Here is a 24,164-nt window from a genome sequence, read left to right as displayed (position 1 = left end):
GCCATGATTGGCAGAAACATGAGATTCCATACCAGGCAAGTTGGATTTTGTGCCAGAATCCCCCTGAGAAATGGTGGCTCCATGTCTGTTCTCTCTGTCTCACTGGCACTAAACCCCTTGCTCAGGAGCAGCTCCTTGTGTGGCTGGAAAGCTTTGTTCCAGAATTCTTTGGAAGCTGGTGGTGCCTCACTTGGATAGAACAACCTAGAAGGTGTTTTGAGGACACAGAAGTCTGAAAAACACTGGATAGAGACAAAGTTTCTTGGAATACTCTACTTTACTTCTGTGCATGCACATGTAGGTACTTACATAGATGAGCACATCCAGTTCTGCTGTCACACACCAGAGCTTTGGGAATTCATTTGGAGAGCTAACCTTGGGAGGGCACCCCTGCTACTGAAGGTTGCAGGATAAAGCAGCTGCTGAAGGCAAACTCAGAAGCTCAATCCTAATTGACAAAATGAAGAACCTCGTTTTTTATTCTCTCCAGGCTGAGCTGTTTGAACTTGTCGATGTAGGTCAGAACCCTGCAGGACACCAGGCTGTAGTAGGTTTCCAGCAGGGAGCAGCCTTCCCCAGCGCTCGTCTCCGCCCACTCCTTAAATAGCTCGTCCTCCCTCACGTTGGAAGAGGTGAAAAGGAATTTATAGCAGCACCGGTTGTAGCTGATGTGCCTTCCCCCGGAAAAGCGGGAGCTGTGCGTGGGAGTGACGCCAGCTTTGTTGGCACACACCCCCACGAAGGCATCGGGGGGCAGCGACAGTGGCACCTCCCTGGCAGCCACATAAACCTTGCGGGCCACGTCCTGGGACATGACGAAGGCGCTGCCGTGACAGTAATCGGGGTAGAACCGCTCGGGGTACTGCTGGCTGGGCACAAAGGCCGCGCCCTGGGGGTCCCTGTCGGGCACCCCCTGGTGAACCACCCTGCCCAGGTAGATGTCCTCGAGCTGTGTGAGGCTCAGCAGGTACCCAGCCAGGCTGGGGACACCCACAAACACGTCCTCCTCTGTTTTAAGGATAAATCTTGCCTGGGGACAGAAGGTCACCGTCCACTCCACGCTCAGCAACACCTTCTGTGTCTGTGTCTGCGGGGAGTCGATGAAACTGCCTGCAATGATGTCCCTGTGCTGGTGAGCCTCCTGCCTGAGCTCCAGCTGGGTGCTTTCTGAGGCTGCCTTTCCCACAGCAAACAGAGTCAGCACAGAGTAGCCCCTGGTGGCTGTCACGTTGCCCCAGGTCTGCCTGATGGCATCACGCCTTGCCCTGTTCTCTGGGCTGCTGCACACCAGGATGAGCAGGAACACTTCTGGCTCAGAGCACGGCGCTGCACTGCTGGCACTGAGAGACAGGTTGGCCCTCAGGGCATCCATCTCCAGCCTCCTGGCCCTCTCCCTGATCTCCAGGGTCTTTGCATCGGTGTAAGACAGAGGCAAGGAGCGCAGGAAATACTCCTCCAGTAAATCTGCCCCGAAAAGCAGCACGTGGAAGAGCAAGAGGTTGAAGAGAATGAAGCACCACTGGTGTGTCCGGAGCCGGCACAGGGTGGGCTGGGAAGGGAACACAAGGACACTCAGTTCTCTTGCCACTCAAACAAAAAGGCTTTCCTTCATTTCCATAGTATAGAATCAGTTGGGTTGGAAGAGACCTCTGAGATCATCAAGTCCAACCCTTGGTCCAACCCCACTGTGATCACCAGATCATGGCACTCAGTGCCATGTCCAGTCTCACCTTAAAAACCTCCAGGGATGGAGAATCCACCCCCTTCCTGGGCAGCCATTCCAATGCCTGACCAATCTCTCTGTAAAGAACTTCTTCCTGATATCCAACCTAAACCTCCCCTTGCAGAGCTTAATATTATTTTAGTAACATATTATATTCAAGCAAAGCAATCACAACTTTAAGACTGTGGTCTTTGTATTATTAGTGTGAAGCTCTTTTTCCCCTAGAATTTGAAGGGATCTAAAGGAATGTACTTGTGGCACAGCAACATCCCCAGCTGAGAAGGACATTACTGTGTTGTGCTTTAGAAAGTTTCTTGTTGGGCTTCCATGTGTGAAAATAGTAAGGAATAGCTCCCTATTAATATTTTCTGACTATTTTTGACCTGTTACTGAAGGCCTGAGGTGCCTTTGAGGACCTGTAATGTTAATATGTGTCCTTGAAAGAGAACTTCCCTATGGCCCCACACTGCCCTATGAAAGCTGGCAGGGTGAGAATACAAAGGGAAGACCAGGCTGGACAGGGCTTGGAGTAACCTGGGCTAGTGGAAGATGTCCCTGCCCATGGCAGGGGGTGGAACTGGATGGTTTTTAAGCTCCCTTCCAACCCAAAGCATCCCATGAAAGCTGTAAGAGGCCGAAGCACTTACCTGCATGGTGGTGGGAGCTGTGCCTGCAGCAGGGGCTGTGGGGGCAGTTCCTCCCCAGCAGTGCCTGGATCTGGGTCTGCAGGATCCAGTTACTGCCCAGGGCCTGTGGCTTCCACCTCACCTGTCTGGGAGGAGGAAAGATGATCCCAGGGGATGATCGTGTTGCAGCCACAGAAAGCACAAAGCAAACAACCCCCTGGCCTTTCCCTTTATTGATTTCTGACACTTGAGGTGGGCTCTGAGCAATGAGTGAAGCAACTGCTGGAGCTCACTTGGTAAAAGGGGTCCCTGGTGCTGTTGCAAAGCTGTTCTTGATCTGCCCTTTGCTGCTGGTTTGGGGGACTGTGTTTTACCCTTTGTGATGGTTCCCCAGGTCCTTGGCAGGTGAGCCCAGCACTGAGCACTCTGCACCTCCTGAGCAGGGGGTTGGTGTCCAGGTTTCCACCATGGACATTCCTCAGGGGGATTCTGGCAAGAAATCCAACTTGCCTGGAACGGAATCTCATGTTTCTGTCAATCATGGCATCACAGACCCACTGACAAGGCAGCTCCAGGACAACACATCCCTCTGGAGAGCAGCAGGAGCAGTGAGGGCTGAACAAACTCACCAGCAAACTGCTGACACCAACACCATTCAAAAGAGAGAAATTCCCCCAAGCAGGAGCAAGTCCCAGAACACAAACCCATCCACACCTCCCTCCTGCAGATAAACTCTCCCACATCTGCTCTTTCAGCAGCAGCAGGACCAGCTTTGTCCTGCAGCTGTGACACACAATGTCCCTCTGACAGCCCCAGCTACTCTTCCCACTGGGACTGAAAGATTGGAGGTGCTTCCAAGGATCCCCAATTCTGAATGACCAAGTTATGCTGCTTGTTAACCTCCATCAAATGATGTGTTTTGTGGCTTGGCCTTGTGTGGGGTCGTGGGGGACACCCCAAGGCTGGGGGTGCTGCTCTTCCCGGGCTGTTCCCGGCACGTCCAGGACAGGCTGTGCCGGAGCCCGGGTGTGTTGCTGTTGGCTCAGCCCTGGGCTGTGCTGGGCTGGCTGGGCTGGGGAGCTGCAGGGGATGGAAGTGCTGCAGGGGCAGGTGCCAAAGACACCACAAACAGGATGGAGGTGTCAGCAGGGGGGACAGTTGCGTTTGGCAGAGGGGCTGGGGAGCCTGCAGAGCTCTGAGGGGACAGGGGCTGGTGGGTCCCCAGGGGATGGTGGCAACGATGCTGTTTGATGGGTAAACTGAGGTGGGAGGTGTCAGCCCTCACCAGCACAATGTGGGAGCTCCAGCCTCGTGTGGGAGCAGGGAAATCATCATTTCTTTTTGATCTTGAATAGATTTCTCACAGGTCAGGCTGTGTTTCTGTTCCTGCATCCTTGGGCAAAAGGGGGCAAGGAGAGCACAGCATTGCTGTGGTTTGGCTTAGATGTCTGCTCTGACTATTCCAAACCTCCCTGAAGCATCCTTAGGGGAGCCTGAATCAGCCAGATGTCCCAGGGAGATGGAGAAGGGCTTTGATTTCTGGCTGGGCTGTCCAGGGCTGATCCCTCCCCTCTGGCTGAGCCCCTCAGCTCTCTCAGCTGTGTTGGGAAATCTGTGTTGAAATAGGGAGCAGAGGAATTACAGAGGAAACCAAGTCCCCAACGTGTTGGGGAAGTGCATCCTGCCCCTCTGAAAGCCCCAAACACATCCCAGTGTGCACCTCTGCTTTAGGCTTTCCAAAAAGAGGGAAAACTCATCTGGGCTACAGCTCCATCCAGCCCAGCCTCATGCCCTGTGGTCCTGCCAGAAGTTGTGCTTTGAAGCCTGGGGAGCTGAGCTGTCAGCACAGGAAGTGTCACTTCAATGTGTGCCCTGAAAGAAAAAGCTAATAAGGAAATATTTTTCATGTAAAATAATAAGCACTGCAACCCCAGATACCCATCCTGGGGGAAAAAAAATCCTCTGAAGATGTTCTGCCTCCAACTAAACCACTTAATAAGCAAATAAGTACTAGTGTTTTAAACCCCTTGCATTAAACATTGTGTGTCTTTAGAATAATGATAAAATAATAATGATAAGCCCCATATGTGAATCATCCCTGCTGCAATTAGGCCCAGCATGGTGCTTGCAGCCCTGCTCAAGTCTCTTCAGCTCTGCTTTGTGGTGGCAGCAGGAACTTTGATACCACATATGTAAGATTAACACTCCCCAACAGCAGCACAGGCAGCTCTCAGATGTGGGATTTTGTTTATTCACAGAGCCTGGCTGAGTCCCACTGGGACAAAGCTGAGGAACAGCAAGGAAAAGGCTCCTGAAGGATCAAATAACTCCTCTGGGAGTTCCCCAAAGCCCCTCAGCCCCGGGGAGTTTGCCTGGCAGTGATCTCTCCATCATTTTTAAACCCAGATTTCAGGCAAAGGCAACACACAGCAGCTCATGTGTGACCTTATCTCACTTTTCCAGAAGAGCAAAGTGAAGCTCACTCAGGGAAATCCTCACTTCCAGGGAGAGCCAAGATTCCTGAGGAAGAGTGAATTCAGGACCCTGGAGTGGCTGAAGTCAGGTCAGTGGGAGTAGGAATGCTGTTCCTCCAGCTGCACTGAGAACACCCTGCACAATCCTGTGGGTGTAAATTAGGAAAAAAAAAACCAAAGCAGGTTTTCCTGAGCCACAGGGCTGTAAATTGCTTTATGTGAGATGTTTTCATGCTTTTCTTGAATTTTATGTTCAAGCAGATCACATTCTGTGAGCAGTAACTCTGTGGACAAGTCCTCATACCCTGAAGCTGTGAGTGCTTGGACTGGAGGATGTTTGGGTGTGATCTGTAGGAGAGCACAGAGCCCTGAGCTCCTGCCATGGTTGGATCTCTGGGAGGGCACAAGGCCCTGAGCTCCTGCCATGGTTGGATCTTTGGGAGGGCACAGAGCCCTGAGCTCCTGCCATGGTTGGATCTTTGGGAGGGCACAGAGCCCTGAGCTCCTGCCATGGTTGAATCTCTGGGAGGGCACAAGGGCCTGAGCTCCTGCCATGGTTGGATCTCTGGGAGGGCACAGAGCCCTGAGCTCCTGCCATGGTTGGATCTTTGGAGCCCTGAGCTTCTGCCATTGGATCTTTGGGAGGGCACAGAGCCCTGAGCTCCTGCCATGGTTGGATATTTGGGAGGGCACAGAGCCCTGAGCTCCTGCCATGGCTGGATCTTTGGAGCCCTGAGCTCCTGCCATTGGATCTTTGGGAGGGCACAGAGCCCTGAGCTCCTGCCATGGCTGGATCTTTGGCAGAGCACGGGGCCCTGAGCTCGGAGCAGAGCTGTGGGAGGGCTGTGGGAGATGCTGTTGAGCCTGGGGCAGGCAGGAGGGGCCAGTGTTCTGCAGGGGAGCAGCTGAGCCCTCAGCTTCTCCAAACATCTCCCAAAGCCTCCTGGCTTCCCTCCCAGCTCTGGGAACATTTGGAAGGGGGAGCAGAGCCTGCTGGTTCCAGCTCTGCCTGACTCTGCCTCGTGGAAACGCGAAGGCTTTGGATGACGCACCGTTCTCAGGCGGCAGTGCAGGAGAGGGAGGATGGATGGGATTTGTTGGGAAAATCCAGTGCAAATTGGGTTTTCCCAATATAAATCTGTTCAACTATAAAAGCTCTAGCTCAGCCTGCTCCAGATATCCCTGTGGTTGGTCTGTGCTGTGCCCTGTCCTTCCTTACAGGATGGACACCCCTCTCCATGCCCACCATGGTCCCTCTGCTCTCAGGCTCTTCCCAAAAGATGGGTTGATTCCCACAGGCAGGTTTTCAAATGTTCACTCCAGAGATGGGTCAGAACCCATCTGAGTAACCCACCTGCAGGCAGGTGGTTTTTCTGGCACAACATCCCTTTCCACGAGGCATTCCCTGTGCCCTCATGGAGCCACTTGTCTTATTTTAAAGGTCAGAGACAACTCCTGTCATCCCACTGGTCCCCAGCCAGGGTGCTTTGGGAGCACAAAGCACTCCCAGGTCTCCACAGGGTCCCCACCATTCCAACCTGCCTTTTGCAGTCTCGAGAGCACGAGGGGCTGTGAAGGGCTTTGTCTGGATTTTAATTGTATCAATTGCCAGAAAGAGATGGTTGTTTTGGTCTTAGTCACCTAATGGCAATGTTTGTGCTTAAAGAGATGATTCAGCTCTTGCAGGCAGTTCTTCACCTTACATTCTCCATGGGGATTGGGAGATGACAGAAGAGGAGGCTTTATAAGAGTTCCACAGTGTGTGTTTCACTTGTTTTTGATATTTAATGTCCCTTTGGGTGTAAAATATAAGTAGAAACCTGAAAACCAAGCCAACAAATCTGGGCACTGACACACCAGGCAAACAGCTCCTGGTGTGCAGATAAAGGTGTCTTTGCTTCTGATTTAGTGGCTCACTTGAGGAGACTAAACCCATGTTTTTATAGCCAAGTTCCCAGTGTTTCTTTTTCCTTTGCATACATCACTCTCGGGGTTACAGACTCTGTACTTTTGTATGGGATGTTTGGTTGTAACTTCTTGAGATTAACAACAGCTTTGACAACTGCCTGTCTCTATTCCTGGACAGTGACAGCCTCACCCCTGTGTGTCTGAGAGGGAAATGCTGAATCCAACAGCAGAGCATAAACTTGTGAGGAATGTTGTGTTGGGAGCCCACAAGGTTCCAGCCCTGGGGCTGAGTGGGTTCTCCCCACCAAGGTGCCAACCTGATGGAAAAGCTGTTTGTTTTGCAGCCTGTTGTTATTCCCTCTCAGGGTGTGCTGTGCAGGTTGCTGTGCCCTGTCATTCCCTGGAGCCACACTCAGTCTGGATTTGTGCCTGGCACGTCGAGATTCCCATGGAATTCATTTGCCACGCACAACATCCGCAGCACTGGGGTCTGAGTCAGCTCTGCTTTCACTGCATTCAGGCCATGCTCTGACAGTATTCACAGCTGGGAGAGGATGCCAAGTCGCTGTTCCCGATGCCACAGCCCCTCTGTGGCTGCCCTGAAATCTGGGGCATTTCTCCTGGGGATCTCCTCACCCTGGGGTTGTGGGGGGTCTGTGTGTGTCCGTGTGATGCACCCAAAAATGCAAAGCTGCCCAAGGACACGGAGAGAAACGAGCTGGATGCAGGTCCTGGGGCTCCAGCACTGCCCCAGCCCATCCTTTCCAGGCCCCTGAGTGCTGGATGGATCCAGCTGTGCTCCCAGTCCAGCCCCCCCAGCCATGGCCAAGGCTCCCCTGTGGGGACTGTCCCTCAGCACCCTCGTGGCAGGTGTTACTGGGGACCCCGAGCAGGACAGGGACACCCTTGGACACAAAACCACGACAGGCTGGACTCGGGGAATGTGCTCTGCACAAGATGACTTTCTCTGCCTCCTGCCTCTGACTCATCCCACTTTTGCCTCCCACAGATTTATTTATTGCTCTCCCAGACACAGAAACAGCAGAATTGAATCTCGGTGCCCTGTGCCAGCCCCTCCTTGGGCAGCCGGGCTGTGATCTGCCAAAGCAGCTGAGCCTTCCCCCACACTCATCCCTGGGGGTCTCAGGCTGGGGGTTGCCTTTCCCAGGAGCCCCCCCTGCTCCCTGAGCCTGGCTCTGCTCTGGAGAACTCGTGTGTTCACACACAGCACGTGGCACTCTGCATCTCTGGATGTGCCCGTTCCTGGGTGTGCTGCTCATTCCCTGCCCGGGCAGGAGGCAGCCCCTTGAGGTCTGTGCTCCCCTGCTCTGAGCTGTGGTGGCAATGCCAGGATGCTGGAGGGGCTCCCCAGCAGAGCTGTGGGCACTGAGGGACTCGAGAGGAGAGACAGTCCCATAGTAGATACTTGAAATCCTGATTAATTGTATTTTGTGTTAATAAGGTGATTTAATTTCCCTCAATGGGAAATGAGGCCTTGCAGAATCGATGGCATTTTGGAGAGCTCTGCAGCTGGAGGGAGGGAAGGAGGACCAGCTCAGCCAGAGCTGTGCCCCAAAAATTCTGAGTGCTGTCTTTGCTGAGGATGCTGCTGTGCCTTCCCCCCCACCATCCCCCTTGGCTTTGGGGGTGCAGGGACCCACCCCAGGCTGGAGCTGGGAGCAGTCCCCAGGACCAGGCTCTCTTGGCTCAGGTAGAAGCCCCCCAGGTGGGACAGCTTGTCCCTGTGCAGCTCCCCTGCCCCACAGAGGGGCTGGGACGGCACCAGTGCCCTTCCAGGGCGGGGCAGGTGGAACCAGGCCCCTTTCACCGCTCGAGCTCCAGCATTTGGGTGGGGATGTTCTACTCTGGCTCTTTCTCTTTCATTTTTCTTTTCTCACCCTCCCCACCCGCCGTAACCGTCTTAAAGAATTCCTCCCCCACGCCTGTGTTATCACCCAGCATGTCAATACTCTGCTGTGCCACCCACCCCTCTCCTCCCAGAGCTGCCGTTAACGATCTGCACCAGATAATGTGAGGCAATTAGTGAATGAAGAATAACCTTCCCACTTGAAAGTATGATGGGTCGGGAAGCGCCACGCGGGTGGATTGCACGGCGAGGATTAATTGCTTTTCTCTCCAATGACTCCCAGTGTAGGAGAGTCCATATGGAGAGAGAGGAGGAGGAAGAGGTGCTGCGGCAGAAACAAAGTCTCCGGTCCTGGTAAACCCGGCACCTCAAAGTGGGCATTGCCCTCTGGAGCCGGGGGCTGTGGCACAGCGGGCATCGTGTGCCGAGGGACCACCCGAGGGACCTCCCGAGGGCCGGAGATGCCGGGAGTAGTGGATGAGGAGGGTGAGGGTATCCCGGGGTCAGGGATGGAGAGAAACCACCGCTCTGGGAGCAGCGAGCTCCGGCCTGGATGGTGTGACCCTCTCCTGGGTGTGACTGGAGTGGCAGAGCAGTGCCCAAGGCACGGGGGCTCTCTGGGCACTGTGTTTCTGTTGCAATTCCTTAGTCGGGGGTATCTGCTCCCCCACGCAGCTCGAGGTCCTGCGGATCGGCCCCGTGGGGAGCTCCCCAGAGCCCCTCCAGCGGCTTGGGCTCTGACAGAAATTCCAGACGCCAAAGGAGAGAGGAGTGAGCCCGGGCCGGGGCAGAACCACCCCCTGGGCTCTGCTGCCCCACGGCCGCCCTGCCCCGTGGCCCAAAGTGGGAGCCGCTCGGTTTGCACCTGTTCACATCTGGCCCACGAGGGGGGACACAGTTGGGGGACACTCTGCACTTGGCTGCACCTCCCGACACGTGCGGCTGAACTCCGAGCCGAGGCAAGGCCCCGTGCGGCCATCCCGTTAACCCTTCGCTGGACTCAGCCGGCTCGTTCCCAGGCGGATCCCGCTATCCCAGGGCCCCTCTGGAACAGGAACGCTCCCGGCCCGGGGGCACAGCACGGCACAGGAATCACCTCCCGGGCAGCGCTGCTGGCGAGCGGCACAGCCCGAGCTGAGCCCAGCAGCGCTCAGAGCAAATATTTGTGTGCGAAGTGAAAAAGAAAACCAAACAGAAGAGAAAAGGAAATAAAGAGAAAAGAAAAATCAAGAAGAGGGAAGGGAAAGGGAAGGTTGGGGAAGGGAAGGTTAGGGAAGGGAAGGGAAGGGTAGGGAAGGATAGGGAATGTTAGGGATCGTTAGGGGAGGGGAGGGGAGGGAAAGGAGGGGAAAAGGAAAGGGAAACGGAAAGAGAAAGGGGGAAAGGAAAAAAGGAAAAGGAAAAAGGAAAAGGAAAAAGATGAAAAGGAAAAAAGATAAAAAGGAAAGGGGAAAAGGAAAGAGGAAAGGATAAGAAAAGGAAACAGTAAATAAAGCAAGCCAAGCCCTCTGGGGGTCGTGCCGAGGCCAGAGGCGAAGGACGCGCCCCGGGCACCCTGTGCCAGGCCGGGGGCCACCCACCGGCTGCTGCCCCAGCCCGGGGGAGGCGGGCGCGGTCGGTGCCCCGCCCGGTGCCAGCTCCGCCCCGCCCCTCACGGCCCCGCACCTGTTGCCTCCCTCAGCCCGACGGGCTCCCCGCGGCGCCGCCCGGCCCCGGCATGCGGGGCGCGCCGTGATGGGCGCCGGGCGGAGGCTGTGCCCGCGGCCGGCAGCGCGGGGGTCCATGCTCTGCCCCGCCTCGCCGCTCCGCGCCCCGCGCCGCCGCGCCGATGCCGTTCTCGGGCGAGGAGCGGAGCCTGCAGGGGATCTACAAACCGGCGGGGCCGGCGGAGGGGCGGCAGGGCTGCCCCGAGTGCTACACCAACCGCTCCTTCGTGTACGACGATGGCAGCGCCCACAGGTACCGGGGACGCGGGCGGGGTGGGGGCACCCCCGGGGTGTCTGTGCCGCCGTCGCGGGGACGAGGGAGGCTGGCGGAGCGCGGAGCCCCTTCCCCTTCCCCTCACGGGGACAGCCGGGCGGGACCGGCGGGACCCTCGAGCCGCGGCCCCAGCGCGTGCCCCGAGCCCTCAGGAAAGTTTCTGCGGCGCCTCCAGGCCTGGCGGGGGTCCCTGCGAACGCCCCTCCGGGCACAGCGCCTTGGGAAGAAAGGGAGCGGTCGGGGGCTGCCTGGGCACGGAGTGGGGTGCTTGGAGCCCCCCGAGCAGTGCCCAGGCACAGCTTTCGTCGGAAGGAAGGTCAGTGCTCCCCGTCCGTCGAGCCCAGCGCGGACCGAGGCCGCGCTCCGGGGTGTGCGGGTCAGGCGGGGTTTGGCCCAGCCCTGAGGCCACGCCAGAGCCAAGGGGTGAAAAAACAGGCAGGCAAACCCCTGTATTTCCATAGTTGCATCACAGCCCCTGCTCCAGCCTGGGGCTGGTTTTCTGCCAAAGTTCCAGTGTCCAGTCTGAGGGAGGGGCTGTGGGCAGAGGGGAAGAGCCGCTCGAGGGGGACTCTGCCCCTCCTGTGCCCGGCAGCACCAGCTGCTGCTCCTCACAAGGGAACGAGTGCTCATCGCTGAACTATCTCAGCTTCTCCTCATAAATCCTTTCTATTATCATTGTTCCAATTAAATTTTCTAGTGTGGTTCTTATGGCTGTCACACTCATCAAATGGCAGCTCAAATGAGCAAGTGAAGTGCCTGTATATCAATCCAAGCTTGGCAGATAAGAACCTTGGCTGGGTTTGTGCCCTGGGCTGTTCAGCTGGGGTTTTCTATGCTGGCACCTGCTCGCTGTGATTTAGGGTACCAATCTTTTATTCCTAAAAACCTAGATGAGAAAAGCAGGAATCATCTGTTGAGCTCTTTAACTCTCAGTACATTGCTGCTGACTGGGTAATTAATGAAATCCTTGAATACTCTTTTTTGGGGTTAAGTCCCTCATTGTCACCCCTTGCTGTCCTCTGTCAGAGGCACAATGCCCAGCGTGCCCAGGGACTGCAGCACCCAGGGCCCCCTTACTCCTGGGCACGCCGTTTGGTTGCCTCGGGCAGCCCAGGGGGGCTGCAGAGCACTGAGCCTTCCCCAAAACCAACTGCCTCGTTCTGCAGCTGTGCTCGGTGTGTTTGCACAAATGACACCCTGGAGGAGGTTACTGAGCGTGTCTGTGTGTGTGGGAAGAGCAGGAATCAGGCTGGAGACGACACTTCTCTCAGGGTTCCCACTCCAGTACCACCACAGCCTGGTGATTTGCTCCTCATTACACTGCAGCCCTGCCCTGGGTCATTTATCCTCATCTGAAGCACAACCAAATCTTTGCTCTAAGGTCCTCCCGCCTGTCTCTTTCAATCTGGCTAGAAGAGCTTTGTTTCGTAATTATTATTATACAGCTCGATGTGTTTCTAACCCCCTCAGGCTCCGGCGAGGTTGAAATGCCATTGCTTTCCACGGCTTGTCTTGCCTGCCCTTGTGTTCGGCCCCTTGCTGCCCTTCTGGAGAATTAAACAAGCTGCTGGAGCCCTCAGGACTCGGCATTTCCCCGGCTCCAGCTCGGGCCAGCCTGGTCTCTAATGCACTTTTTCAGAGCTGTTCAACTGAAGAAGCAGAAAATGACTGTAAAGAGGCTAAAGAGGAAGGGCAGGAGCAGGCAGAGAAAAAAAGCACCATCTGCCCCATTAGAGGATCCCAGGGGCCCCCTGGCTAAGCTGCTGCTTGGTTTCCTCTCTGCAGCTTGGGCTGGGGATGCACAGCAGTGCCAGGGGAGGATCAGCCAACCTGCTGTTGCTCAGGCTCTACCTGGGGCAGGAGTTTCTGCCTCACTGCCCGTGGGTTTCTCCTCGAAGGGGCTTGTCTGGTGCGGGGTCTGCGCCTGACAGACACTCAGTCCCCAGGGCAGAGCAGGGCTCAGCACTCCTGCCATGTCTCCTTGTCTTGTGTCCTCTCTGTGCTTGCAGGCACGGCTGTAGGTGTGATGGCAGACAAGCAGACCTGTCACCAGGGGTGTGTGTGAAGGATGTGAGAACCAGAATTTATCTGAGCAGCAAAGATGTAGAACACGTTCACTGAACCTTCTGTTGACTGTTCAGGGCACTTCAGCTGGGTTGAAATAAATGGAAGGCTCGATTAACCCTTCACTTAACAAATCTAGAGGTGTCTTAAAAGCTGTTAAAGAGAAATTCCATCTCCTTGCTCGCCTGAGTGTGGAGATGTGTGTGTAAACATCTGTGAGCTTCCTCCTGGCCCTCTTTGTAACAGCCCTGAAAGTCCCTTCCAGGTGGAAAGCAAGGAGTTAACTGTAAAAGCACTTGAAAGTTTGTTTGGAGAGTAAATACACATTTCTGGCACCCAGAGGGTACGAATAACCTAATTTTTACTTCCCTACCTCATGGGAAATCTGGGTAAATGTTTGTACAAGGAGCCAGGCTGTCACTTAGGGGAACAGAGGATTTCCTCTGCCTTGCCCATGTAAGGGCACTCTGGGCACCAGCTGCCATGGGTGAGCGGCCAGATGGAAGGACTCGCACAAAAATACCCTGCCCGAGTCGGGGCGCCGGCGGGAGAGGCAGGGCCGGAGCAGCCCCAGGTTCTCCAGCGCTGCAATGGCTCCTCTGAGACCCCAGCGAGGGCAGGAGGCGGCACGGGCGGTGCCACCCGGAGCGGCCGCGTAGGAGCATCGCGGCTGCCATCGGACGTACGTGGCTTTTGTCCTGTCTGTGCTCGGTGTCTGTCCCTGAGACCCCGCTCGGCCCCGGCTCTGCGATGCTCGTTGTGCTCGGGGCAAACAGCTGAGCCGGCACTCGGGCACCGGGCGGGTCGGGGGTTTGGAGGGAAGGGGGGTCCCAGCTGGTCCAAAGCAGCTCCCCGAGGAGCTGAGGTTGGGGGCTGCACCAGGGGTGTGTGTGAAGGATGTGAAAATCAGAATATATCCGAGCAGCAGAGGTGTAGAACGTTCCCTGAGCCTTCTGCTGAATGTTCAGGGCACTTCAGCTGGACTGAAATAAAGGGAAGGCTCGATTATCCCCTCACTCAGCAAATCTAGAGATGTCTTAAAAGCTGTCAGAGAGAAAGTCCATCTTCTTGGTTGGCCGAGTGTGGAGGTGTGTGTGTGTGTGTAAACATCTGTGAGCTACATCTGCACACAAAACCGATGGGCACTGCTGGGCTGGGAGCTCGGGATGTGCCTGTGGAATGTGAGCTCAGGGGGCTGGGTCTGGCAGGGGCTGGGTCTGGCAGGGGCTGTGTGTGCTACAGTGGGCTCTGTCCTCACTCCCATCTGGCTGGGCACCCACAACAGGTCTCTTGGCCCTGGAAATCACAGCAAGGTTTGGAGCAAAAAGGTTAAAAATGCCCATAGGCACCTTCTGCCACTCTGGTCAAAGCCTCTGCCTGAGCCCCAAATCAAAAAGCATTGGTTAAATGGGATTCCTGCTCTGTGAGACCATCCATCCAGGCCCAGCGTGGCTCTCCCATGGCTTGTCCTGCTGATCTTTGGATGTATCCAGGGACCTGTCTCAGCTTAGCACAGGGTGGTCCCTGCAGTTGACAGCCTGTTGTTGGCTCTTCAGTTTTCCTGTTTCTGGCAATGAATGGAAAGATGCTTCTTTGGCAGAGCTTGCACTGAACCAGACTGTGTAGCTAATTAATAACCAGTTCCTCCAGGCAAGATGACTATCTTGGACATTCATCAGCTTCCAAAAAGTCAGCCTTGTGGACTGCAGCAACTGTTGCTTTGGCTGCCCATGGGCATCCTGGCCTTGCTGTTCCAGGAGAAACTGCAGTAGGGGGGCCATAAAACTACAGGGCCAAACATCCTGTATTGTCAGGCTGTTTCCATAGCACAGATAAGAAGGAATTCTGCTCTTGTTTTCCTCAGATGGTTAGGAAAGGAAAGTGTGCAGCTCTGGACAGCCTCAGGAGAGCACCTGCCAGCACACCTGGGTCAGGGGGAAGGGTTTTGGGACCCCCAAACCCAAGTTTAGATAAACCCAACATGCTGAATGTCCTCCTTAGAAACTGCCCTTGGGTTCTGGCTGGGCTGTGTCACCCTTCACTGCACAACAGCAAAATAGGTCATTGCCTGTGCTCAGAGCTCTTTCTGCTCTGCAAAAATATTTACAGCATCTATTTGAATCCTCCCCATTCTCCTCCAGTGACCTCTCCCTGACCCCCAGGCCTGGTTCCCAAGTGCTGCACACAATTTGTTTTGGAGCCTGTTAATGTTTCTCTTGCATCCTTGCCAGACTGGGCGGGCATGTGGGACATCTCATTCATCCTTCTCATGAATAAAACCAGGCCAGGAGCCACCTCTGAGCGCAGGTGCCTCTAGCTTGGTGTCCTGTCAAAGTGGCTCATGACAGAGGCTGCAAGAGGAAAGGTTTAGATCAAATATTGGGAAGAAATTCGTGTCTGTGAGGGTGGACAGGCCCTGGCACAGGTTGGGCAGAGGAGATGTGGCTGCCCCATCCCTGGGAGTGTCTAAGGCCAGGTTGGATTGGAGCAACCTGGGCTGGTGGAAGAATGGTGGTTGAGAGTACTCAGGCATTGGAATGGGCTGCCCAGAGAGGGGGTGGATTCCCCATCCCTGGAGGTTTTTAAAGTGAGCTTGGCCGTGGCACTGAGTGCCATGGTCTGGTAAAGGGACTGGAGTTGGCCCAAGGGTTGGACTTGATGATCTCAGAGGTCTTTTCCAACCCAATCCATTCTGTGATTCTATGGATGTGGCACTGAGTGAGAATCCACCACATCTTGATCCAACCCCACTGTGATCACCAGCCCAGGGCACAAAGTGCCCTGGGCTGGTGATCACAGTGGGGTTGGATCAAGGGTTGGACTTGATGATCTCAGAGGTCTTTTCCAACCCAATCCATTCTATGATTCTAAGGTGTCCCTGCCCATGGCAGGGTGGGACTGGCTGAGCTTTAAGGTCTACTCTAACCCAAACCATTCAGTGATGCTGTGACAGGGACAGAGGGCAGGACAGAGCAGCCCTTCCTGCAGCTTATCCTGGGCTGGAGTTGTACCCACCCACCTGGATGGATCCCCTGGGATTTACCTGCTCCCTTGTGAACCTGTTGGTACTTTCTACCTCCCCAAGAGGATTGAGCTCTTTGCTGCAGCTGCTCTGTGACCAAACTGCTGCTTTTCCTTGGAGCTGCTGCCCTGTGAGCTCCTGTGATGTGTTTGCTCCCTGCTCATCCACCCTGATTTTATCTGCCTTTCATCACCCTGATTTTATCTGCCTTTCATCATGTCTCTTCCCAGTCTAAAGACTCTTCCTGATCTGTTGGGCCTCTCCTTGTACAAACCCCTTTACAACCTGTAGTTATCTCTGCTGCCCTTTGCTGTGCTGTGTCATCTCTGCAGAGCAGAGCCAGGAGTGTGTCACTCAGGGTGGATGGTTGGAGTGTAAATCCTCCCCCAGCGTTCTGGGTTTGGCCACCACTTAGAGCTGTTGTAGCTTCATCTGCTGTGGATTTGGCTCTTTTGTGAGTGCTGATTTGCAGAGCTCCTGGTGCCTGTGCAGGAAGGTCATTTCCCCCTCCCCTCTTGGATTAGTTGGCATTTACTGATGCTGATTCCTGTCTGACATTTTATCATCAGCTCTCTCAGTGCCACGAGATCCTCCTGCAACTGTTCACAGTCTGGTTTCAGTTTGCCCATCCTGGATGATTTGGGAGCCTTGTGGGACCCCACAGTGTTCTCCTTCTGTTTGTCTCCTGTCTTCTGACCCAGGAGACACCTCCCTCTCCATCCCAGCCCAGCCCAGCCTGGCAGGTGTGTTGACAACCCTCGCTCTGGGGTTTATTTCTGGAAGACTTTTTGTTTTTGAACAAGTGTGAAAAGACTCTTCCTCCTCCCACGTCCCTCTATTATTTTGTGCTCTCAATAGCAGGGACTGCTCTGCAGGGCTCTGGAATGTGGAGAAGTTTCTCCTCCTTGCTCCATCCCTCACTGCCTGGAGCTGGGGCTATGGAAAGGAGGATTTTCCCAGCACTTTATTAGCAAGAATTAGCACTTTCTTGATCCTGCAGCCTTTTTTTTTGTTGTTTTTGTTGGTTTTTTTTTTTCCACATGAACCTGAAATCTACTGAGCACTGACAAATGTGGTGCAGGATTAACAGCTTGGGATGAGGGGGAGTGAGACACCACCAGGGTTGTGTCCTGTGGGATAGCACATTCACTCCTGGGAATAATGATTCAGGAGAGCTCTGCCTTGACAGCATCTCCTTGCTCATCCTGAGCAGAGCTGGGAGCAGATAACCTTGTCCTGCTTGCAGCTGGTCACCTCCCAGGATGAGGCTTTGGGCTGGTTCCCAAGGTGGACAGGGGGACCCTGGGCCCAGGGAAGCTCCATGTGGAAGGGGAAGAGCCAGGAAAAAGCAGATTGGGCAATAAAAACACAGCAAAGATTTCTGAGGCTCATTGTAGGAGAGGTGAGAGGTTTTCTGTTCTGGGGGCTGCCCTGGCCTGACAAAGGGTGCACTGGCTGTGATGGAGGATTAGGATTTGTGGGCACTAAATAAAATCCTTGTGGGAGAGCTACCACTGGACAAGCCCACGTGGCTTTCTGGTGTTGCTCATGATCTCAGCTGCTGAACAGGGACATGTCCCAGCTGTGGGACAGCCGGGGGGGAGCTGGGCAGTTCCTCCTGTCTGTGAGTGCAGAGGGGGCTGAGGGGGTACAGACTGAGGGGGTACTGACAGGCATTGGAATGGCTGCCCAGGGAGGGGGTGGATTCACCATCCCTGGAGGTTTTTAAGGTGAGACTGGATGTGGCACTCAGTGCCATGATCTGGTGATCACAGTGGGGTTGGACCAAGGGTTGGACTTGATGATCTCAGAGGTCTCTTCCAACCCAACTGATTCCATGATTCTCTGACTGGCTCTGGGGTCTGTAGGAATTACATTGCCCTCCTTAAACAGGCACTGGCAGAGGGTTCCAGAGCCAGAGCTGGGGGCTGTGACAAGGGAATTGCTCCCTTTCTCTTTTAATAAAATGTTTAGATTAAAGATTTTTCGCGTCTGGTTGGTGTGAATCACGAGCCTGGTGTTGTCCCTGTGTGCAGCAGCACCCTGTCATTAAAGGCTGGGTGATTCCCTGGGGAACTGGAGACTCAGGAATCCCAGGGGGCTGATGGGGCCTCACACTCAGGGATTGTGTCTCCAGCTCTGTCAGTCCTGGTTGCTTCATTTCTTTAGCACTGGGGTTGATTCTGCTTTTACATGAACTTTCCTGTGCTCCCAGGCCACCTCCCCAGCCCAGCACTGACAGGCAAAAGAGGGTGATGTCCTTGCTGGGCAAGGGCCAGATACTCCTGGAAATCTGCTCCTCCCTCGGCACAGAGCCCCGACAATTCAGATACAGTCTAATGTTGGGATCCATAAATAGCCCTGGAGATGGCTGAGTCAGGAGTTTCCCAGCAGGGTTGGTGACCTTGGCTCGGCAGGCTGAGGGTGGTTTGGGTTTGCTCCTCCTGAGGCTGTTCATGGATGAGATGCTGGGAGTGAGACCCTTGGAGAGCCTTGCACAAGGACATTGGGGTGGGGAGCAGAGCTGTGGCCTCAGGAAAGCAGGGCTTGGAATGTTGTGCTGTATGTGATCATCTCAGCTAATTTGCATTTTATTTGCATATTTACACAACAGAATTACAAACTGGTGGCAAATCAGAATCACAGAATGTTTGGGATTCAAGTAACCTTAAAGATCACCCAGTTCCAAGCCCCTGCCACGGGCAGGGACACCTACACAGACCAGCTTGCTCAGGTTGGTTCCACCAGACCTTCCACTACTTCAGGCTGGTTTTTCCTTTGGGTACCACTTGGTATGGCCAAGAAAAGATGAGGAGGCCCCAGCCCAGGCTTGAGGAGTGGGAGCTTTGCCCTCACCTGGCAGCAGCCAAGGCAGGGTGTGTAGGATGTGCTTTCTCTCCCTTGTGTCTCTCAGTGTTCCTTGGGCTCTGCAGCCACCAGGAGCATCAGCATGGCTTGTGTGCCTTTGGTTCTGCTGGGACCCCCCCAGTCCTGCCAAGCCTTCCAGACAGGATGCCCTGGAGGAAGGGGATGGCTGTGATTCCCTCCTCCTGGATCCCTTCCCTTTGGCAGGGCCACTGATGGAATGCTGAGCTGCCTCTGCCCCTCGTGTGCTCCAGGTGGGATCAGAGCAGAGGGAAAGGCTCCTCAGTGGGCTCTGCCTTCCCTGAGCTTTCCCTTGGCACACAAAGCATTCCTGTGCCTCAGGCCAGAAGGGAATGGGGAGACCTGGGGCTGAATTGCTAATATGGGGTTGTCTAATAAGAAAAATGTCTCTGGACCTGGAAGGTGCAATTTCTACTTTTATCTTCTGGAAAATAGCATTTGCCAGCGGGGGAAAGGCTTGTGGAGCTTTGCACTGACTCACTCTTCCTGTTCATTTTCCACGTGAAACACACAAAATGCTAATTTTTCTGCCAGGCCTGTGGTGCTAAATTGCCTGTGCTTGTTGAAAGAGAAGCAATGGGTGGATTTGTCACGGGGCTTGGCAGTCCTGGAGAAGTTTTGAGCAACAGCAGCTCCTGACATGGACAGTCTGACTGTGGGGATGCAGATTGGGCTGCAGGAGTTTAATCTGGGAGACTGAGCACTTCATGTATTGCATGTGTGTGTATATGTATATTCTGCAGCTGTTGTCCCACAAAAGATGAGTTGGGCCAAAGCTGCTCCAAGTCTCTGGAAATAATGACTTGGAGGTTTCAATGGGCTTGTTCACATCCCTTGGAGTGCTTTGAACTCTTCAAATCAAAACGTATTTAATCTGTGACCATCATACAAGTACCCCCAACTCTGTGAATGGGGTCAGTGAGTTGCTGGGTGAGCTCTGGGAAGGGAGAGGGGATGGTGGGATGAGAGTCAGGAGCTGTTCTTGCTCCAGGCTGGGCCATCACCAGTGATGGTGTTGGTTGGTGCTCACAGGGTGGTGAGTGAGGAACACATGCTGGCAGGGAGAGCAGCTCTGAGCCTGAAATGGGCACCCCAACCCTTCCATGGGGATGTCCCTGCAGGGCAGTGATGCCCTGGCAGCTGCTGAGGTTGGTGCCCAGGGAAGAGCAATGCCAAGCTGGTGTGCAAGGCATGCGTGTGGTGGGCTCTGCCCTGTGCTTGCCCACGTGTGTGCAGAGCCTGTGTGGTCCCTGCCCTCTCCTCTGGCTGTGCCGTGGGGCTGTGCCATGCCGTGGGGCTGTGCCATGCCATGATGCTGTGCCAGCTCCTGCCCCTCTGTGCCAAGGCAGCGCTGCCAACACCCACTGCAGCCCCTTGTCCCTGTCAGGGAGGGCTGTGCTGCCTCCCAGCCCAGCTCAGAAAACCAACCCTGAGTCCCCCACGCACTTGAGCCATTAGGAGACCCCACAGGGATGTCACTCAGGGAATAAAAACCCCCAAAACCCAAGAGAGAGGGGAGAACAACTGTAACCTGGTAACCATAAGAGCTGTGGGAGGAGAAACAAACACAAGATGATTGTATATATTTAAATAACTATAGAAAAAGAAAGGGCAGCATTTCCTGTATGGCTTGGCTCCCTGGAGAGGCTCTGAGAGCCTGGTGGCAGCTGAGCTTGCCAAGGATGGATCAGGATGCAGGGCCAGCCTCTGGTGAAACTGTGGCAGAGAGGAGAGGACATGGCAGGGTCCTTGGTGTCCTGGGGCAGCCTGACTCCAAGAACACTCTGGAGAAGTATCCCATCCCCTCCCATCCCCTCCCACCCCACCCCATCCCATGCCATCCCATCCCATCCCTTGAGTGCAATCTGACACTGGTCCTGTTATGGGTCTGAGCCAGCAAAGAGCAGCTGGAGGTTCCTGCCCCACCAGTGCCCATTTGCTGCCAAGAGGCTGCATTCCCTGACAACAGATTGTGTTGTGTGTCACTGCCAACAGCAGGAGAGAGGCCATTCCCTGCTTCTGACTCTTGTTGCACCCTTGCTTTGGCCAGGGGTTGTCCTTTCCATCCTGCTGGAGGTGACAGGAGGCCCAGCAGCAGCTGGTTGGGGTGTGTTGTGTGCTGGCTACCAAAGCCTGAGGAGGAGTGGCTTTGCCTGGAGAGGGGATGCTGATGCTGGACATGAGGTACTTGCTTTCCTGGCTGCACATCCAGACTCCCTGGCCACTGTCCTGGGGGAAGGATGGAGCTGGAACAGATGGCTGCCAGCAGGACCTTGTGCTTCTGGCTCTTTGTACAGCTTGGAGTGGGAGAAGAGGGGTTTAGACTGTAAGTTATGCAAGAATTTGCCCCAAATGGAGGTTCAACCGTTGTGTTTGCTCACCCCAACCCTTAGAAGGAGGAGAGGAGGAGCATTCTGGGAGGCCCTTCAATAAAGGGAGTCACTGAGAGCTTTGGAGCTGCTGCTGGTGCGTGGCAGGTTTGTGGAGTTCCATCCTGCAGGTACCAGAACATGTGATGGTGGAACCTGTGGTGACCCTGCGTGGTTTGGGCTTGGTTTGTGGTGGGAAGCAGGAGGGTGCTCTGTGGCTTTTGTGGTGTGTAACATGCAGGAAAGCAGAAGAGGAACTTGGGTTGTGTCCTTCCTCTTTTTTAACATACGTAGTCAAAAATAATAACAAAAATCCTGAAGTACTTTACAACAAGCTCAGCCTGTGGACCTTCCTGTGAGGCAAAGCTGCCTCTTGGGTGCTGGGAACCTGAGCAGCCTCTGGTGAGCCCCACAGCTCTGTCTGTGGGCTGGCACTGCTCTCCTGCTGACACTGCCAGCCCCAGGGGATGGTGCTGTCGGCAGTGAGACCTTCCTGTGTGTCCTGGGTGGAACCAGCACGGGGAGAACATGGTTGTGACCAGCCCATGCAGACAAAGCTGATTGAAGGAACCCAAGGCTGGAGCATCTCCTGGGCTCTGAGAGGCAGCTGTGTTGGCTGAACTGGGATGGGGACTGGTCTGGCTGCTGTTTAATGGGAGGAGGGACCAGCAGGGAGGTCTGGTGGGATCCCAGTTGCCGTGTTCCCAAGCAGTGGGGTGTCCCCTCCCCGTGTGCTGGGGAGTTGGCCAAGCTGGGGGAGAGACGGTGTCGTAGCGAGAAAGTGGAAGAGTGTTGAGGTTCCCATATGCTGATTGCAGTGTGCTTTTTTGGTGGTGCAGGGTTCTGGAGGAAGGAAGGAAAGGGATGATAAAAATAAAGCTGCAGTTCTGTATTTAGCTATAAACGACTTCAGGATTATTTTTTTTCAGTAGTATTTGAAGACTGTGCAATAAATGAGCTTGTTCATGAATTTTTTATCTTGCACCACTACAGCTCTGGAGAAGTAGCCAGGGTGCTGTGGCAGTCCAGGACCCGTGTTTGGATGGCTCTAAATCCTCTGTGCTGCTGTCAGGAGATCTGTGTGAGGTGCAGGAGCACTTTCTCTGGGGCTCTGCTGTGCAACGTATCTCAAAGTCACCGTGGAATTGATAAAGACAACAAATAGGGGAATGCAGCGTTTGTCTTAGTGAAGCTTCTTCCAGAATAAGCAAATGTGCCAAAATTTTAAAATTCTGAATGATTTTGTATGCAAGAGTAAGTGAAAATACATTCCAAGTGTAGCTGCTGCTGCTGCCAATGGGAGAAGAAACTCAGATGCAAAAGGACAGCAGGGATTGTGTTTCCAGAGATACTGATAGGATTGGGTTTTACTACAGTTCCCAAATGCTCACAAAGGAGAGTGGTAAATATTTGCTTTGTTTCCTGAATCTGACACAGATTCTGAGGGTAAGAGGGATGGATTAATTGATCTGGAAAAGAACCATGTGGAGTTTAAAAAAAACCAAACCCACACCAAACTCCAAGTGGTGAGTGTTGGATACCCAAGGGATAGCTGGGAATAGCTGGGAGCATCCATAGCCCCCTGTGGGTGCAGGAGAACATGGACCTGCCTGCCTGGCCCCACAGTGGGGGCTGTGCAGTGTCAGACAGGGTGGCAGCTCTGTGTGGAGGTGCCCTTTCCACATGGCAGGCAGTGTGTCCACAGCACTTGGCTTTTCCTCCAGGGAAGGAATCCATGTGCTCCTCTAAACAGGCACTTTGTAATCAGTGGAGGTCACTGGCTGTGACTGTCTCCTTCAAACACAACTATAATTGCCCAAATTTGGAGTCAGGCACCTGCCTTTCCACTCTAAGTGTGAGTATAGTAAGAGTGGTTTTGAATATTTGCTTTTTCTCTCCCTGAAATTCCAGTTTAGGATTCTGTCCTGGCTTCACAGCAATAATGAGTCTCTTCTGGGCTAGAATTTCACTGGAGGTGGCCTAAAAATGGTGCTTTTGGCCTAATTTATCATTCTAAGAGATAGGACTTAATTGTGGCTTTTTTTGTGTGTGTGCTTAATGTTAGATCCTCCTTTGCAACGTGAGCTGGAGATGGTCAGCTGAGTTCAGTGCTTACATCAGTGGATCCAGAGGGAGTGCTTGACTTGACAGGAGTTTGGCTTGATTTATCTTAAAGACCAAGCTTTGGATCAATGAATATCATGGAATAACCTCTCTGCTGCCCAAGGCCCTGCACAGATGCATTACTGAGTGCAGAGCCTTGGCTGCACTGTGCATATGGCAGCTAAAAGGAGCTGAAAAGCTCTGGGGGTACAGAATTAAGTGGAAGTAACATCAGTGAGAAGCATCTGAAGCACAGAGAGCTGGGCTGCCTTCTGGGCTGTGTTCAGCAGAAATTTTGCTTGCTGATTGCTCTTCCGGAAACTGGGGAACAGCAGCTGAGCAGGACTTTGGAATCTGGTCAGCTGGAGCTGGTTTGTTGGAGTTGTTAAAGGTAGGAGATGATCTGAGGAGCCTCAGATGCCATCCCTGCAGCCAGCAGCAAACCCCTGCATGCCTGTTCAGGTCAGCACTCAGCTGGCTGGAGCTCTCCTGCCTGTGTGCAGTGTGTACTGGAGATAAAGCTGAGGGAACGTGGTTGGAAGGGGTTGGAGAGGCTTTGGGTGGGATCCTTGGAAGCAGATCAGGCTGGAGCTGGAGCCTTTCAGCTGTTTGCTGCCTCACACCCTGAAGTTCCATGTGAGGGACAAAGACTCAGCTCTTTGCAGAGACATCACCTCTCCTCCCCCAGGCTCTCCCCGACCTCCCCACTTCCCACAAAGGGTCTGTGAATTTGGTGTTCCTACCATGGATGGATGAGTTTCACTGATGAAACCAGAACAGAAAGGACCAGGACCTTGTGTGTCTCTGCACTGGCTTTGCAGCATGGAGTGGCTTTGTTACCTTGTGATTCTGTGAAGGGAAGTTTCAGATTAACCCCAACCTGCTGTAATTAGTAGCTCGAACTGGCATGGACATCTGAGTCCTACCCATGCTCTGGTTGGTAAACGGGCTTTGAAAAGGAGACCAAAGAAAGCCCTTGAGCCTCAGAAATGACTGAGAGCTGGTTGAGGTTCATCTCCTTTCTGTGCCAGGCACAGCTGCCTCTGAGCCATCACCTTGGGTCTCTCCCAGGCGTTGTGATCCCTCATCCCTTGATCAGAGACATCGCAGCCGAGGGATGGGTGACAGATCCTCCTGGCCAC

At 54.2% G+C, this 24,164-nt stretch overlaps 2 protein-coding genes across 6 annotated transcripts in view; one reads left to right on the top strand and one right to left on the bottom strand.

Moving 5' to 3' along the window:
• Positions 1–448: 448 nt before the first annotated feature.
• On the bottom strand, positions 449–2,376 carry B3GALT9 (beta-1,3-galactosyltransferase 9). The gene is made up of 2 exons (XM_071574706.1): positions 2,371–2,376; positions 449–1,549 (listed from the first exon to the last, which is right to left on the bottom strand). Exons 1-2 carry the CDS (start codon positions 2,374–2,376, stop codon positions 449–451), a joined length of 1,107 nt encoding a protein of 368 aa, XP_071430807.1.
• Positions 2,377–9,995: 7,619 nt separating this feature from the next.
• KCNT1 (potassium sodium-activated channel subfamily T member 1) overlaps positions 9,996–24,164 on the top strand; it is an 83,458-nt gene continuing 69,289 nt past the window's right edge. For 3 of the 5 annotated variants that reach the window (XM_071574366.1, XM_071574364.1, XM_071574363.1), the window contains exon 1: positions 9,997–10,557. In XM_071574366.1, coding sequence (XP_071430467.1) covers positions 10,427–10,557 — 131 coding nt within the window. In that variant the 5' untranslated portion in view covers positions 9,997–10,426. Of the gene's footprint in view, positions 10,558–24,164 lie in introns of all 5 variants that reach the window. The other 2 variants (XM_071574365.1, XM_071574367.1) reach the window with 2 other exon arrangements.

This window comes from Pithys albifrons, chromosome 20 (genome assembly GCF_047495875.1).
Source record: "Pithys albifrons albifrons isolate INPA30051 chromosome 20, PitAlb_v1, whole genome shotgun sequence".
Lineage (NCBI taxonomy): Eukaryota > Metazoa > Chordata > Aves > Passeriformes > Thamnophilidae > Pithys > Pithys albifrons.
The sequence above is the reverse complement of the archived record's forward strand: the minus strand, read 5'-3'. Positions and strand labels throughout refer to the sequence as shown.